Source organism: Homalodisca vitripennis, chromosome 4 (genome assembly GCF_021130785.1).
Source record: "Homalodisca vitripennis isolate AUS2020 chromosome 4, UT_GWSS_2.1, whole genome shotgun sequence".
Taxonomy (NCBI): domain Eukaryota; kingdom Metazoa; phylum Arthropoda; class Insecta; order Hemiptera; family Cicadellidae; genus Homalodisca; species Homalodisca vitripennis.
The window spans coordinates 107,784,054-107,799,160 of record NC_060210.1 but is presented as its reverse complement, the minus strand read 5'-3'; the positions used below and the strand labels follow the sequence as shown (position 1 = coordinate 107,799,160).

At 34.3% G+C, this 15,107-nt stretch overlaps 1 protein-coding gene across 3 annotated transcripts in view; it reads left to right on the top strand.

Moving 5' to 3' along the window:
* LOC124359933 (ATP-dependent RNA helicase DDX3X) overlaps positions 1–15,107 on the top strand; it is a 61,090-nt gene that overhangs the window by 27,889 nt on the left and 18,094 nt on the right. For 2 of the 3 annotated variants that reach the window (XM_046813084.1, XM_046813083.1), the window contains exons 4-8: positions 605–716; positions 845–1,118; positions 3,243–3,476; positions 5,013–5,137; positions 6,489–6,614. In XM_046813084.1, coding sequence (XP_046669040.1) covers positions 605–716; positions 845–1,118; positions 3,243–3,476; positions 5,013–5,137; positions 6,489–6,614 — 871 coding nt within the window. The remainder of the gene's footprint in view (positions 1–604; positions 717–844; positions 1,119–3,242; positions 3,477–5,012; positions 5,138–6,488; positions 6,615–15,107) is intronic. The other variant, XM_046813086.1, reaches the window with a different exon arrangement.

Genomic DNA, 15,107 nt, shown 5'->3' with positions numbered 1-15,107 from the left:
TGTCACAATGAGTGTATTAACATATAATATAGTCAGAAATACTAATGTCAGAACATATAATATGTCAGGGTTCATTAAATTATATAAATTACTAAGATACTGATCTATTTTAGCTAAATCTATGTAGGACAAGACTCTAAATTACTTTGATCAAAACTAGTTTTTTTAGACATATATCATCAGCATAGAGAATAAGTTTACCTGGTTCACTAACTACTCTTGGCAATTCATTTAAATAAATTATGAAAAGCAGAGGGCTTAGAATTGAGCCTTGTGGCTCTCCATATTTAGTTTTTTTTTAAGTGACATCAAACTGTAGTTTTAAGAAATGTACACCTTTGGTGAAAAGCATGGCAGTATTTGAACAGGCTGTGGACAAATTGCCTGACAACAAAGGGTTAATTGCTAGTGGTCCATACCCCACTGAAAAAAATAAACTAGGCCAATGGTTAATCTAAATAGTACCTCAGTGTAGACACCAAAATACTTTTGCTGACAATGAAAAATCTTGGTGTAATTTAGATTATCCTACTTGACAAGGAATTGTTAAATCAGTTTACACAAAAATAGTGGTTGCCTGGATTACCTAACCTGTATATTTTAGGTGGACAAGGTAATCGCAGAGATGGTGGCGGTCGCCGGAATGGAGACTACGAGAGCCAGAATGGTGTGGACCGATGGGATGATCGTGGGGACCGCGGTGGATACCGTGGCAGGTGTGTATCATTTTTCAGTATTTCTGCATACTGTTGCGGATTTTAATTGTTTTCTTTTGTTTTTTCTCTTTTGTTTATAAAATTGTTGCTGTCAATTATATTTGTTCACTATTGGATTGTAATTTCAGAGATAGCGCTGATTCTTGGAGTAGCCGTGGGAGCAATTGGGGTGACCGGCGTGGAGACAGAGGTGGGAACCGAGATGACGAGAGAGGAGGACCCATCCGCAACAACGACCGCTGGCAGTCACCACGTGAGAATGACTGGACCATACCTCTGGCTAAGGATGAACGTCTGGAGATTGAGCTGTTTGGTACTGGAAATACTGGTATTAACTTCAATAAGTATGAGGATATCCCAGTGGATGCTACAGGCGAAGATGTACCCAATCACATTGATTCCGTGAGTACCAATATACTACTGACAATAAAGGTTACATGGCCAATATTTTTGTTATTTATTGTATGTTTTTATCTCACATGTATCATGAATTCAAAAATGATTTTTTTTACAATATTGGTTTTAAGCTCTATGATTTTACTATCTGAAACAGCCTATTTTCATCTTAAAACACAATTAAATAATCTATCCAATATATATCATACAAAACCTTTACATTTTGTTTCAAACAGTTACATTGAAACAATGCCATTTTATAATCTCTAACACAAATATTTTAATTTATTTATTTCAATGTGAACCTTATCAAGTTCCTTGAAGAATTGTAATTATTAAAATCTTGCTTTATACTAAGGTTGATATTTTAATTTGTTATTGGGATTATTGTAGAGATTGATATAAGCATTTGTTTAACTATAATTGTGTTAAAAATATATTTATTTCTTTTAGTGTGTGAGGATGTACTAATTCTCTAACTTACAGGACATATTTAAAGAAAGAACTAGCAGTAAAAATTTAAATACTTATTTTCTATTTGTTAATAAATGGTAACAGCTTAAACATTTTCTAACATTCTTAAATACTTGTTTAAATTGATCCCTCTTGCACCAATACAGATAAAAATAACAATTAACCCTTTGCACGCCAAGTAATTACGTATATGTTTTGCCCTAGCGCCAAATTACTGAATATTTAAATTTTTTGAAAACTGTAAAGCCATTTTTTTATTTGTTTAAGTAATTGATTTAAAGAATAAAAAACCATGAAATGCTTTAATGGGCATTTTTTAGAACGAAATATAGATATTTTTCTATTTTAAGGACCAGTAGGTATGAAATGAATGAGAGCGTTATTTTGATAAAACTTATAATTTTTACAAACGTATACCGGTACATGAAGTAGATATGATGTGTGATAAGTAAATAAATACACATTTTCGAAAACAGTAAAAAGATATCTTACAAACTGTTTTCTGTTTTTTTTTTTTAAGGAATAATCGTCCAAAGTATGTAACCCCAAGAACGAAATCGTCAAAGTCCGGATCGTCTGCGTTAGCCATAATTATGGCAATTTATTCACAAGTTACGACAAAATAATAAATAATAGTTATTACTATAGTAATAGTTTTAATAGTTCACAAGCACTAAACATAATATAAACTAATAAAACTGTAAAAACATAAACTGTCAGTGAGCAGGAACACTAGAGATAGAACTTCACGAAATGGCGGCGCTTCACAAAATGGCGGCGAGTATAATCACTTTAGGAGTTTCGAGAAGTACGGGAAATAAACATGAATAGAAAGAAACAGCTGTTACCGATCGATACTCCTCAAACGTTCAGTTGGCACGTTGGCTAATGCACTAGGCAGCAAAAGTAACTTTCTCTGCCATCTAGCGGCAAATTCGACAACTATTAAACTATCTAATGTTGTAAAATGTAGTTCGTGATATAACTCGCTATGGGCGCTGTACAGACTTTTATGCATGCGAAATAACTCGCTTATGGCGTGCAAAGGGTTAAACATGGCAGCAGAAACACATTAAGAGTGTTTCAGATGTAGAATTTATCCAGTGTTTTAGGGTATTCTTGATCCAAATAAGGTTATATCTTAACTTATAAAGCGCTAGTCAATATTCTAAGCAAACGCTCAAGTTGTAAAAACTTTTTTTAATTATATCAATGTTTATTTAACTTTTACAATCTTTTAGTATATTACTATTAGATTATTATTATTTGTATAGTAAAGTTGGTAAAAACTTAATTGGTAGTTAAAAGTATACAATGTAGATATTAATACCCACAAATACAATTGGTGTTATCTTAGGTAATTGCAACAATAATTATAATTATAACAATTGCGTTATAATCATATCATCAAGATATTAAATCCAGATTGTATGGTAAACACAAAACAATTACCATATAAAATCTACTTTGGTATGGTAAATCTCAAAATATTCATCCGGGTGGAGACTAAGTTTGGTTTTTTCTGGTTTGTCTGATTTGTCGTTATTTACAACACACAAAGTAAATCACTAATGATCATAAACTATAGACTAAAATACTGTCAAGTTCAGTGTAGTAAATATAATGACCATATGACATTGTGAAATATTGTTTCAGTTTTCGGATATCCAGATGACTGAGATAATCTCCTGCAACATTGCTCTAGCTCGCTATGACAAACCAACCCCCGTGCAAAAATATGCAATCCCCATTATCATGGCACGACGAGATGTGATGGCGTGTGCACAGACAGGTTCCGGCAAGACTGCCGCCTTTCTAGTGCCAATTCTCAACCAGATGTATGAAAGAGGCCCCCAGGCATTCAACGGGTCAAACACTCAAAGGGTAAAGGTTTGTTCTTTTTTTGGTGAAGGTGTTGTTATCTTCTAAAAGCATTTTTTGTGTGCAAAAACTATTCTTGAATTCTTGAACTGTCTCACTATTTTTGTCATAAATTCCATTAATGTAGCATTGAAAGTATGACTGTACATTTGCACTTATTCAGATTTAAAATAAAGCTTTATTTATGTAAACCAGGTGCTTATTTAGGTAAGTATTTATGTTTATGCATCGCCACAAGTCTGCTGCATATATTCCTGTACAGCAGCTGATCAGCAGTATGCGAGTTACTTTTCGCTGAAACGTGTTTAGTGTTGTACCTTGTGTATGAAAATCTATAGATGCATATCCTAATTAACAAATAAATTATCCTACTTTTGAAAATATTTTGCTTGCAGTTCCATACATGACATGTATCACAGCAAGTATGATGCGTGTATTCGCGGACTGTGACTTATCGGCAGTATACTGATTGATAAAACATGTTGTACTTTATGTATAAAAAACCGTAGATAGACTATCAAATCAACAAATTGTAATTTTTTGTCAATAATATTTTTTTGCAGTTCATATTTTTTGTGATTTCATCAGGCAAAATTATCTTGAATTTTTTTACAAGCATTAAAATACTATGTAATAAAATTGCTTGGATTACTAAATACCACACACACACACACACACACACACACACACACACACACACACACACACACACACACACACACAGTGAGGTAATATTGTTGTTAAAAGGGTTTCTTCAATCTATGCATATATTTTCCAGTTTCATAAACAGAATATGCCCTAAAAATTGTTTTTTGAAAGGATGTTACTTTTATAATGTTTATCAAAGCAGGTAGGTCACCTGAGTTTTTGCTTCAAGGGTCACTGAAAGTCACCAAAAGTAACGCCTTAGCAGTAGACACCATCTCTTGTAATCGTAACAATTTTATTTCTTCTAGTATTCAGAAGATTCAAAACAAGTTTTGTAGAATTTCTGGATTTTTCTGAGGTTGAGTTGTAAATTGCAAACACCCCAATATATTGCACGTACAACCTATCATTAGTTTTACTTTGATGTACTTGTAACTTTGTCCAAATAAATATTAGCTTGTTACTAACTATTGAACTTACTGTTGTATTTTGATCAGTATTTGTGGCCATATTTTGACACTCACGTGATTTATAAATAAAACCTTTAAAAAACCTTAGATTTTTTCAGTAATAGGATATGGAAAAAATTTTTGTGTGGTAAAGTCAGGAAATGTCTTCCAGTCTCTTTGCTAGGCACCCTGTTTAACCATGCTTTGTTTTAAATTGGCTCTGGACTAGTAAGGATGCACTTTTTGACCATACCTGGTAAAACCTATCTTTCAGAGCACATCGTAGTCTCCCATTACTTTTTTAGTGTAAGTAAGTTTCTAAACTTAACCCATTTCTTTCTATTTTGTAATGTCATTCTTTACACTTTTTTCACCTGTACAGTGTAATATAAATGTATTAATTGTTTACCCTCATTTGATTAGTTACCTGAATCTGTTCTCATTGCAGATGTATGGGAAACGTAAGCAGTTTCCTCTGGGCCTAGTGCTTGCTCCAACACGAGAGTTAGCTACACAGATTTATGATGAAAGCCGAAAATTTGCCTATCGATCACGTCTTCGACCTTGTGTTGTGTAAGTTATTGCTTTTTATTTAGTTTCCATTTATATGAAGTCCTCAGTAGAACTTTGATTTTTAATGGGAAACTCAAATTGAATTTATAGTTTGTAAGTAAGCATACTATGAACAATAATGTTGTATTTACTTATTAATTATTACTGAGTTAAATTTAACTTAGTGTATACATTTTTTGGAAACAGTACAATTTGGATTAACCCATTCGTGACTGAATAAATTACTATAATTTTTGGACTACAGAACTGGATATTTTCCATGCTTTCGTGTAAGAACAGGTGCACATTACATAACACTTAATGTATAACATGCTATGAATATTATACATTTACTCTAGTTATTCCTTGTTATTGTATGAACACAAAATGTTAGTTTTTTTTATATAAATATATGTACACCATTTACAAATTTTTAATATACATCTTTTGAAGTTGGTTCGGGTGTGAAACACCTCAAAACATGTTCCCAGATGAAGTGGAACATGACACTTTTTACATTGGTACACTGTTTCACTTCTTTTCCCCTGTGAGGCACAAACTTTTACATTTTCTCGAGGGCCTGGCTTTCGTGGTTGGAGGTATATTTTCAATAAAATGCCCCCAAAACTTTCCTTGAAGGCGCAGTGGTGATACTCCACAAGCGGAAGCCTACCAAAGGGTTACCTGAGCCCAACAGGTTTCGTCACAGAAGTGATTGAACACATCTGATTCAGTGCAGTTTTCTCTTAACTACCTCGAAATGATAGGATTTATTCCATCATTGCCGGTAAAAACGCATTGTACTAACAGTATTTGGTCCAACACTTCACGCAAAATCACAAGGCCTAGCCGGTGGGTTATCGTCACTTTCATTATCACTGCTGTCAACGTTTGTACCATCAGACATTTAATTATTTTCATGTATCATGTCATCTTGTTCACTGTCACATTCCTCATCACCACTTCATCTAAAACATTAACAACGTAAGCAGCAAAATCATCCGAATTTACAAACACATCATTCCGGTCACGAGACGCCATCTTGACTGTTTACAAACGAAAGAAAGCTGTTTTGCTAAGATGATTTGAGGCAATATCAGATGATTTTCAGCAACAAAGAAGAAAAACATAGACTAGAATATTGAAAACAAAATATGCAGCAAATGTGAATGCCTCTGCGATCTATCGGCAATATATTCAACTACGTCGATGTCGTGTCTAACGGACGGGCGCGGCCCGTCTTTAGTCGTTGGGCCGCGCGAAGTGAAGGCAGGAAACTGCCCGTCCAATGTCTTGAATGGGTTAAATATGATTTAATACAAAAGCTATAATTCCATATAAAATAATAATTGTGATAATGGTATTTTTACAGTTATGGAGGATCCAATGTGGGTGATCAGATGCGAGACTTGGAGCGTGGATGTCACCTCTTGGTTGCTACCCCTGGGCGACTGGTAGACATGTTGGACCGAGGCAAGATAGGTCTTGAACACTGCAGGTACCTAATGTTGTTTAGCCTTTCACCTCTTAATCTATCAAAAATTACTCGAAATCAACTGGGTTATAGAGTTTAATTGTCATAGTTTTTTTTTTTACTTCTTTCCTCTAGAATTCCACTTGGTACAATTGGACTGTTTAATCATGGCATTTAATAGAATGTGAAGCTTTTGACAGGCCATTGTTGAAGGACATAATATTTACTGCTCTATGTATCCACCAGATTCATGGAAATGATGTATGAGGATATCTCGTGATGGAAAATTGAAAGTAAATTAAATGAAAAATGCCTCAAATGGAGCTAACCACTTTGAAATTGAATTTTTATTAGTTCTTGGTTTTTTATAGTTTTAAAAATAAACTCATAAGAAACACATTTTATTGGCACATTTAGTTAGCTACAAATCTACTTCACTTCTCTAACCGTTCACTTGTTAGTATGTTTTGTACCGCTGCACCAGCTTCTTTAACCCCTGTGCTCAACGTCTGAGAGTTTAACCAGTTGACAACACCTTTCTTCGATTCTTCTTCAATTTTGAAACGTTGTCCACCAAGCCATTGTTTCAAGTGCAAGAAGAGAAAGTAGTGACTAGATGCAAGGTCAGGACTGTACGGTGGTAGGTGGTCAAAGAGTTCCCAACGAAAATCTGGAATTTTCTGCTTGAGTTTGGCAGCAGTAATGAATCAGTAGATGGCGCTGTAGGTGTAAAACTGTGATCCATATGGTTAAAAATTACCTTGATTTTGAAAAAAATTTCAAAGAATTTGTAATTAGCGTTTACATGTTTTAACAAGTTAATTTGAGTACTACATGTCTGGACATGAGCTCTTCCGTCTGCAACTGCTTGTACAGGCTATATTTTTCCTATACCTATACATCTGCAAGTGGTGACCTCCCCCCCTCAATCTTCATTACTTTGGTATGGATAAGGCTCAGTTGGTAATAGTTATTTGACTAGTGAACATGTTCTGTTAGTGTAGTATTGGGATTGTATTTTCCATTATTGTGCTTTATAAAATGTACCTTTATTTGTAGTATTAGCTTTTAAGAATAATTGATTATTTCAGTATTTGGTATGAGTTGTTTTGTGGGGGAACTATTAAGTGAACAGTGTCATAAACAATACTACAAGAAAGAAATACCTGAAGATGTGATAAGGGTGAGTGACTTGCCAATTGAATATCAATGTTTGCTCAAATAAAAAATTTTAAATGAAATTACTAATATTTGCCATTACCAAAGAGATAAATATTTAGACAAGTACAACCACATTTTTCGGGGAAAATGTGACCCATTTGGTCGTCATAAAAGGCCAATTAAAACTGGTTTGCATAAAATAATAATTAAACACATTTTCAAAAATAAAAATGTGAATATTAATCTAATTCCTGGACAGCATCTATGTCTAACTTGCTCATGAAAAACTGTCCGAAGGCGAGACAAATAATGTAACAATGAGAGTGATCCTGTATATCTTCCTGGCCCTTTTGAATTAGTAAAGGCAAATACATTGCATCAAGTGTAATCCCTTTGTGAAACTTGGGAATTATCGCCTTTATGTAAAGTAATAAAGTTTAATACAGAACAACTGTTAGCTTTGCAAAGAAAAACAGATAAATTACGAGTGCAGTCAATTGAAAATTGGAAGAATCTTTCTATACTGATGTGGATGTAGAAACTCAGAATTAAAATGTTACAGATAACTCCAAACTTTCCACACGACATACTCATTACTTAACTAAAAGGAAAATTCATCAGAAACTGATAGTTTGTGTTTGCAAACATTACCAAAACACAAAGCTTACAATAGAGAAACAAAGCTTAATGCAAATTATGAAGGCCTCATAGCTTTCATGGTATGTGATATTGAAAATAAAAAAAATGTATGCTTGACACCTGTTCAGAATGTCCTTGACCTGATACCCTGATTTTTGTCTTTCAAAATGAAATTGACAATCTCCCTGATGAAGTAGTAGTTTTCAAACAGTGGGTGCAAACCGATAGAATTGTGCTCATAATATAAGTGATGCTTAGTTAGGAGTTTCTGCATTCTCTTGTTGATAAGCTTATGCTTTTAAAATCCCATCATTTTATATCAAAAGATTAAGCTCAAAATTTCAAGGAAACTAAAGAAAACTTGGAAGATAGCCACTCTAGTGATTTGTGATCTTTCAGAAAACATACAGTTCACAGTGCACGATCACTTTATATCAAAAGCTTAGGCTCAAAATTTCAAGGAAACTAACGAAAACTTGGAAGATAACCACTCTTTAGTAGTTGGTGATCTTTCAGAAAACATACCGTTCACAGTGCACCATCACTTTATATCAAAAGCTTAGGCTCAAAATTTCAAAGAAACTAACGAAAACTTGGAAGATAACCACTCTTTAGTAGTTGGTGATTTTTCAGAAAACTTTATATTCACAGTGCAGGACGAAATGCAAAGTTTACATTGAATTAATACACAAGAAAATCTGCATCCATTTGTAATATACCGTTTGTAGTGTACAGTATATACAAAAGTTAGTGTTATTATTAAAATTCATAGCTCTATACTAAAAATGTAGTTGAGTCTCAGTCATACTTTTTCTTGGAATATTTTTACCAGTATACAAAAATTATAACATTTTTACTTGCTTTCATTCAGTCCCTTTTCAGATAATGACCTGGCGTTAACGTTCTTTCAGCCGTTTTTGAAAAACCAGAAACAAAAAAGGTTTCATTCTCAAGACTTAAACTTATACCGTTGGTATAAATAAAATTATACTTTTATTTCAACACAGAAATAAAATTTTATTAGTGGATCTCTTTTCTTTCATAGAAATTAACGATTGTTAAATTATTTCAGAGATTTTAGAGAAAGAGTTTGACTGACATTCTAGCATGTTAGGAAAATTTAAATAGTGTCTTTTTGAAGGTCATTCCATGATAAACACACTAATATTTCTGATATCTTTAAAAAATGGCTACCAAATAAAAATATGGCTCGTTAATTTTTCAATTGAAGTTTTGTTTGTGTGTACTCATAGAGAATCTATGATAAAAGAATCAGCAAAATAAAGAATGTTAAGCAACATTGACTGGGTGATTTGAAATATATTGACTCCTTATTTAGCTTCCTTCTGCAGTAATATTAGAAATAAAACCTATCTTCCAGGATTTGTTTGCAAAATGTCCTCATGGCGGTGCACATAATAAGCAAATCGATAAATAACAATATGGAGTAGAATCCCAAAAAAAATATTTGCTAGGCTAGGTATACTACATCTAGGTGTACATGATGCAATAGGAGGCTATACAATAAGGGGAATATTACAAAGTGTCTGATTTTCAAACTCATGGGTCTGTCTGCTGAGGAAAACTGTGTCCTCAATGAAAATGTTTGATTTTCGAAGAACACAAAAAACAGACAAGGTAATACTGGAACTTCAAAAGTAGTAGGGCAGCAAATAACCCTAAGAAGAAGAAGAAGGATATGAAGAAGGATAAGGTTGAAGAAATGAAGACTCAAGACAACCAGCCTACAGCTCAGGACACAACTGATTGGTAATATTTTTCAGTTTTCGAAAAGTTGTATTTTTTAATACTTAATAAACTTGTTTCTCAGGAACTGCTTGACTTGGAGTTCAAATTTGGCACACTTCTTGAACTCACCCTTTGATATAATTAGACATTTTTAGAGTAAAATATTACGAATTCTTCATGTCTAGTTGCGTAAAAGAGTTAGTTCTATAAGTGTACTAAATTACAGCTCTCTAAATCATGCGGTTCCTGAGAAAGGAACCTATGTTAAAATGTACAAGTAAGAGTTTATCAAAATTTTGCATATGACAATGGTACCTAAACGTACTTGTGTGCTGTAATAAATAACGCAATTTTAAATGAAATTATTTTCTATTCTGACATTTATTAAATCAAACAAGTAATAATAATTATCTTAAAATCCCAACTAATCCAGTAAACAAGGTTGAACACTTAAAATAACCAACAGACTAACGTGCCATAAATCCTACACAGTAAACAAGATACCTTATTTTTTTCATAAATTGATGCAATTAAACATAATGCACCACATGATTCCTCCCAATTAAAAATTATACCCGAATCCAAAATGATGGATTTCACCCCTGTTTTTGAAGATTTTTATAAAAAAGTTAAGAATGTTAACTAGAGAACTCTTATCTCAATCCTGCCCTGAATGACCGTTATAACAACAAATTATTTCTGGAAAATTCCAAAACTCAACCTCAATCCTAAAGTGCACTCTAACCAGTGTAAACTGATTGGGTCTTTAAACTCTTATCAATTGATGGATAACCAGTGTAAACTGATTGGGTATTTAAACTCTTTATCAGTTGATGGATATTCTCATTACTGATTACAGTCTCTTGCCAGTATTAGTCACAGTAATATCTGTTTTCTGCTTTAATTATTGAGTTAAGTAAGTGAGAACTTACAACAGTGCTAATGATGCATGATTACAGTAATTGAATTTGCTCTTATAATGAAGTGAAGAATTAAATCAACGATTTGGACTTGATCGAAATCCTATAAAGAGATTTAGTTAAAAATTTATTGGGTATTTTGTAGAAACAGGTTCTTTCAAGAACTTTGCCAGATCAGGCAGACCTAAATCAGCAAACACTGGTTTTGTGGTCTGTTGTTAAAAATCCACATGAAATATTTCTCAAGTGTGTCTGTTAGATTTTTAAAGACTTAGATGCAAAGAACACAAATTTCATCTTGTGTATGAACTTAAAATGGATGACTTCGATCAAAGGTTAGAATTTTGTGATAAAATCATATTAAATTTCATTGTGTTCAGTGGCAAAGTAACTTTCATGCTTAATGGGAGGTTAATAGAAACATTTGCAACTGTGGAGTGACAGGGTGGCCTCCCGACCGGGAAAACTGGGAATAAAACGGACCGAGGAAAACCCAGGAATTTTTCTGAGAACCGGGAAAATTACAAAAATAATTTTTGAATCACGAAACATCGTATTTTATGTGACGTAGCTCGTGAAATTGTAAATGAAGATCGACATATGTTCGTGAGCTACATCTGACGCCGATTGATCTAAGGTTACCTCCACTAGTGTAGTGAGTTTTTCTTGGTTAGTTCTACTCTAGTGCCGTGGCAAGCCTCCGCCCCTCCCTCCAAAAAGACGTAACAATACATTGGACAATTAAAATCGTTCGACCGACCGATTGTTTCTGACGGCACTAAACAAGTGGTACGCTTTAAGTGGTAGAGCAGTAGTAACCGCGATAGAGAAAATGGTGTTTTGGAAAGATGTGTGTTAGATAGATAGCACAGGCCTAAAATGTGCAGTGTTATAAACAGGATTCAGAGTTCGGTTCATTGAATAATATAATGATTGACGGTTTGATAAGAGGTAAAGCTCAGGTTTTTGAGTACACCAGAATGTCAGTTGGATTTATACATAGCTTTTTTTTTTTTTTTTTTTTCCTTTGGGATATTGGGGTGGATTCCTAGATCCTCACACGTCAACCTGAGCTTATTGTGTGCCCCTTTGATGTTAGAGGGGTAAGCCTATCTTCGTGCCCTTAATTAGGCTAAGAAGCTTTTCCCCGATACTAGCATCTGGTTCGTCGCCTGGTTGTTTATCACCGAAAAGAGCTTATACATAGCTTAATAAGAAACCTTTTGGAGAAAAAAAGTAGTGGGTTAGTTACAAGTAACGTTGAGAAGGGGGCGTTTGCTTCCTGTTGCACAGCAATGACAGACTGAGCTGTGGGTTGAGCAGCAGAATTGGCGATGGATAAGTGCCATCGTGTTGCACTGCCCTGCTGCTGTTCCCCATATGTACAACACAAACATTAAACTTGACCTCGCCCAATATAGCGCTCACCGCTAACCGCTCGTATCGCTGCCAAAGCTTCGGTTGGTCTATGAATGCTCCTCACACACGTTCAGATTGTCATCAAATTACAAGTGTTAAAAGAAAGGAAGTGATTTTATGTTTTGATATCACGGTCACATCCAAATTTCAACTGAACTGCGTTTACAACGGCAAAAAAATGGCTCAAGTTTTGTGTCCAACTAAACATTGTTAGTCTAATGGGTGCAAGAGCTCTCGCGAGCGCTGCCGCAACCAGTGCCAGACAGCTGGTTACAAGAACTGGAGAACAGTATCGGATATTAAAATTTCAGTTATAAACATTTCTGAGACATCACTGTGGTGTGTGAACATACTTCGTCTTGTAACAACCAGCGATACAACCATTGCAAGTACTTGCGACAGTTCTCGTGAGTAAAATTGCTTATATTGTTCACATTATGCTACATTAGTTGTGCAAATTCTCTCGAAACTTTACTTGCCAGTGTAAACGCAACTTAATGTTGTCTGCTACAAACGGCAGACGGCCAGTCAGCCACGCTCAGAGTTTTTGTTGTCAGAGGGGCATTGGTTGGACGACGGCTGGAAATCCCATCAGTTCTCCGGTCAACTATTTACAAGAAGTATATTACAATCTATATTACAAGAAGTAAACCAGAAATACTATTTACAGGATTTGCAGAATTCCGGGAAATGACTTTATTTTAAAAACTACAATAATCACATCCTTCGCATTTTTTTTTATTAATGGGTTGCTAGAATATATGTCATTTACTTGCAAAAATCATATTCGTATGAATTTTATATACATATAAGCATTGTACATTTGAAGTTAAAAAAAAAAGAAAAAGTTTCAAACGACTCCAGTGATAACAAAATATTAAGGCATAAAGGCCATGTCACACTGCCGTGGCGTCGCGTCCGTCCATCTGCGGATGGATTTTTAAAATAATCGCTAACCATGTTGTCAAATAGGACAAGTCACACTGACATAACCGACGTGGCGCAACGTTCGTCGCGTCGGCCACCGTCTGCTGCGCTATGCGGCTGGAGCGATCCTTGGCCGACGTCGGCGATGCTACGAAGGCTCGCGCATGCGCATAAAGCACCTCCCCAACCCCCTCACCAGGGCACCGCGCGCTCTTGCCACTGTCTACTCCTTTTATTTTATATTTTTAATAATTTGTTTAAAAAACCCTTGCGCGAAGCTCTAAAACAGCCCGACACTCCAGGATGAAATGACCGCCAGTTCTAGGGTTAATGAATACTCTGGTGTCATGTTTATATGCAATCATTTTATTTGTTATTTTTCATATAATGTTTGATCTATAACAAAATTAAATAGGCCTTATTTTAAATACATAAAGACTTATCACAAAACTGAAAACACCAACACAAAAATTACAAAATAATCCTTTCAAGTGCATCTTATATATAAAAACCAATAGTTTTAAAGAGGTATATCAAAGTATTGAATGCCCTAATTACTAAGTTCATAATAGAAATAGTATTGCATGTAATAATGAAAATATAATTTTGATAATAATAATTATTAATGAATACGCTCCAGAACAATAAATTAATTTTGTAGAGCTATAGCAAACTATTAATTCCACTATCAGTGTATAACTAAACAAATTCAAAGTAGTTGAAATGCATAAGCAACTCATAGAAAGACGTGGCGTTGGCCGCGGACGCGTGTCTGGTAGTTTGACGGGATTCGAGACCGTCGCGGCATACGCGGACGTTCATACTATGGATGGACGGACGCGACGCCACGGCAGTGTGACATGGCCTTAAAGCCATATGTATTCTAACATTGAATTTGTCTATATACAACCACAAAAAGTATGACTCTCAAGAAAATTCTCAGTTAAGAATATTATATATACATTTTGTGCAAAGTCCTAAATACTGTGTTTTCCAACAATGAATGGATGAAATTGGACTCATGTGAACTTGAACCAAATGTTTTTCAGATAGGCCTTCTCCTTGTTTACTACACTGACAAACAATAAATTATTTATAAAATAAATAAAAAAAGAATTTGAGTTCAATTTAGTAAACATTATATGGATAACATATTCCATGCAATCCTCTTTCATACTTCTTGCAAACTGTTCTAGATTTTATCATCTTGTCACCACTTTGTAGGCCATTTTTGCTGCAAACAGCAAATCTTTCCTTATTTTCTGGCAGTTTTAAAATACGCTCCTCTGTTTGAATTGTGTTTTCTCCCTGCCCAATGTGAGCTACATTTGTTTTTCTTGCAATCTAAGGTAACCTAACTTCTTCAAAGACAGATATCATATACTGATTTTTGTTCATGGTATATCTATTAGTCTAATAGTTGGGATACATGTTTTATGCAAATATCACAGAATGTTATCGGAAGATACAAAAATATTAAGTAAGTTTATATAGTGGCAGTGAATTGCCACCATGGCATTTACATGGCTTTTAATTAAATTAAATCAGTGTGACATTTAATGCTTATACATTTAGTAACAGAACTAAATCGCATGTAGTACTTAAAGGTTTAATATAGTAGTACATCAGGGTTAAAGCTGATTACATTTAGTTTTTAAAAAAATTTGAAAGAGGGTTTTGAATGGTTACTTTGTTGTATGTA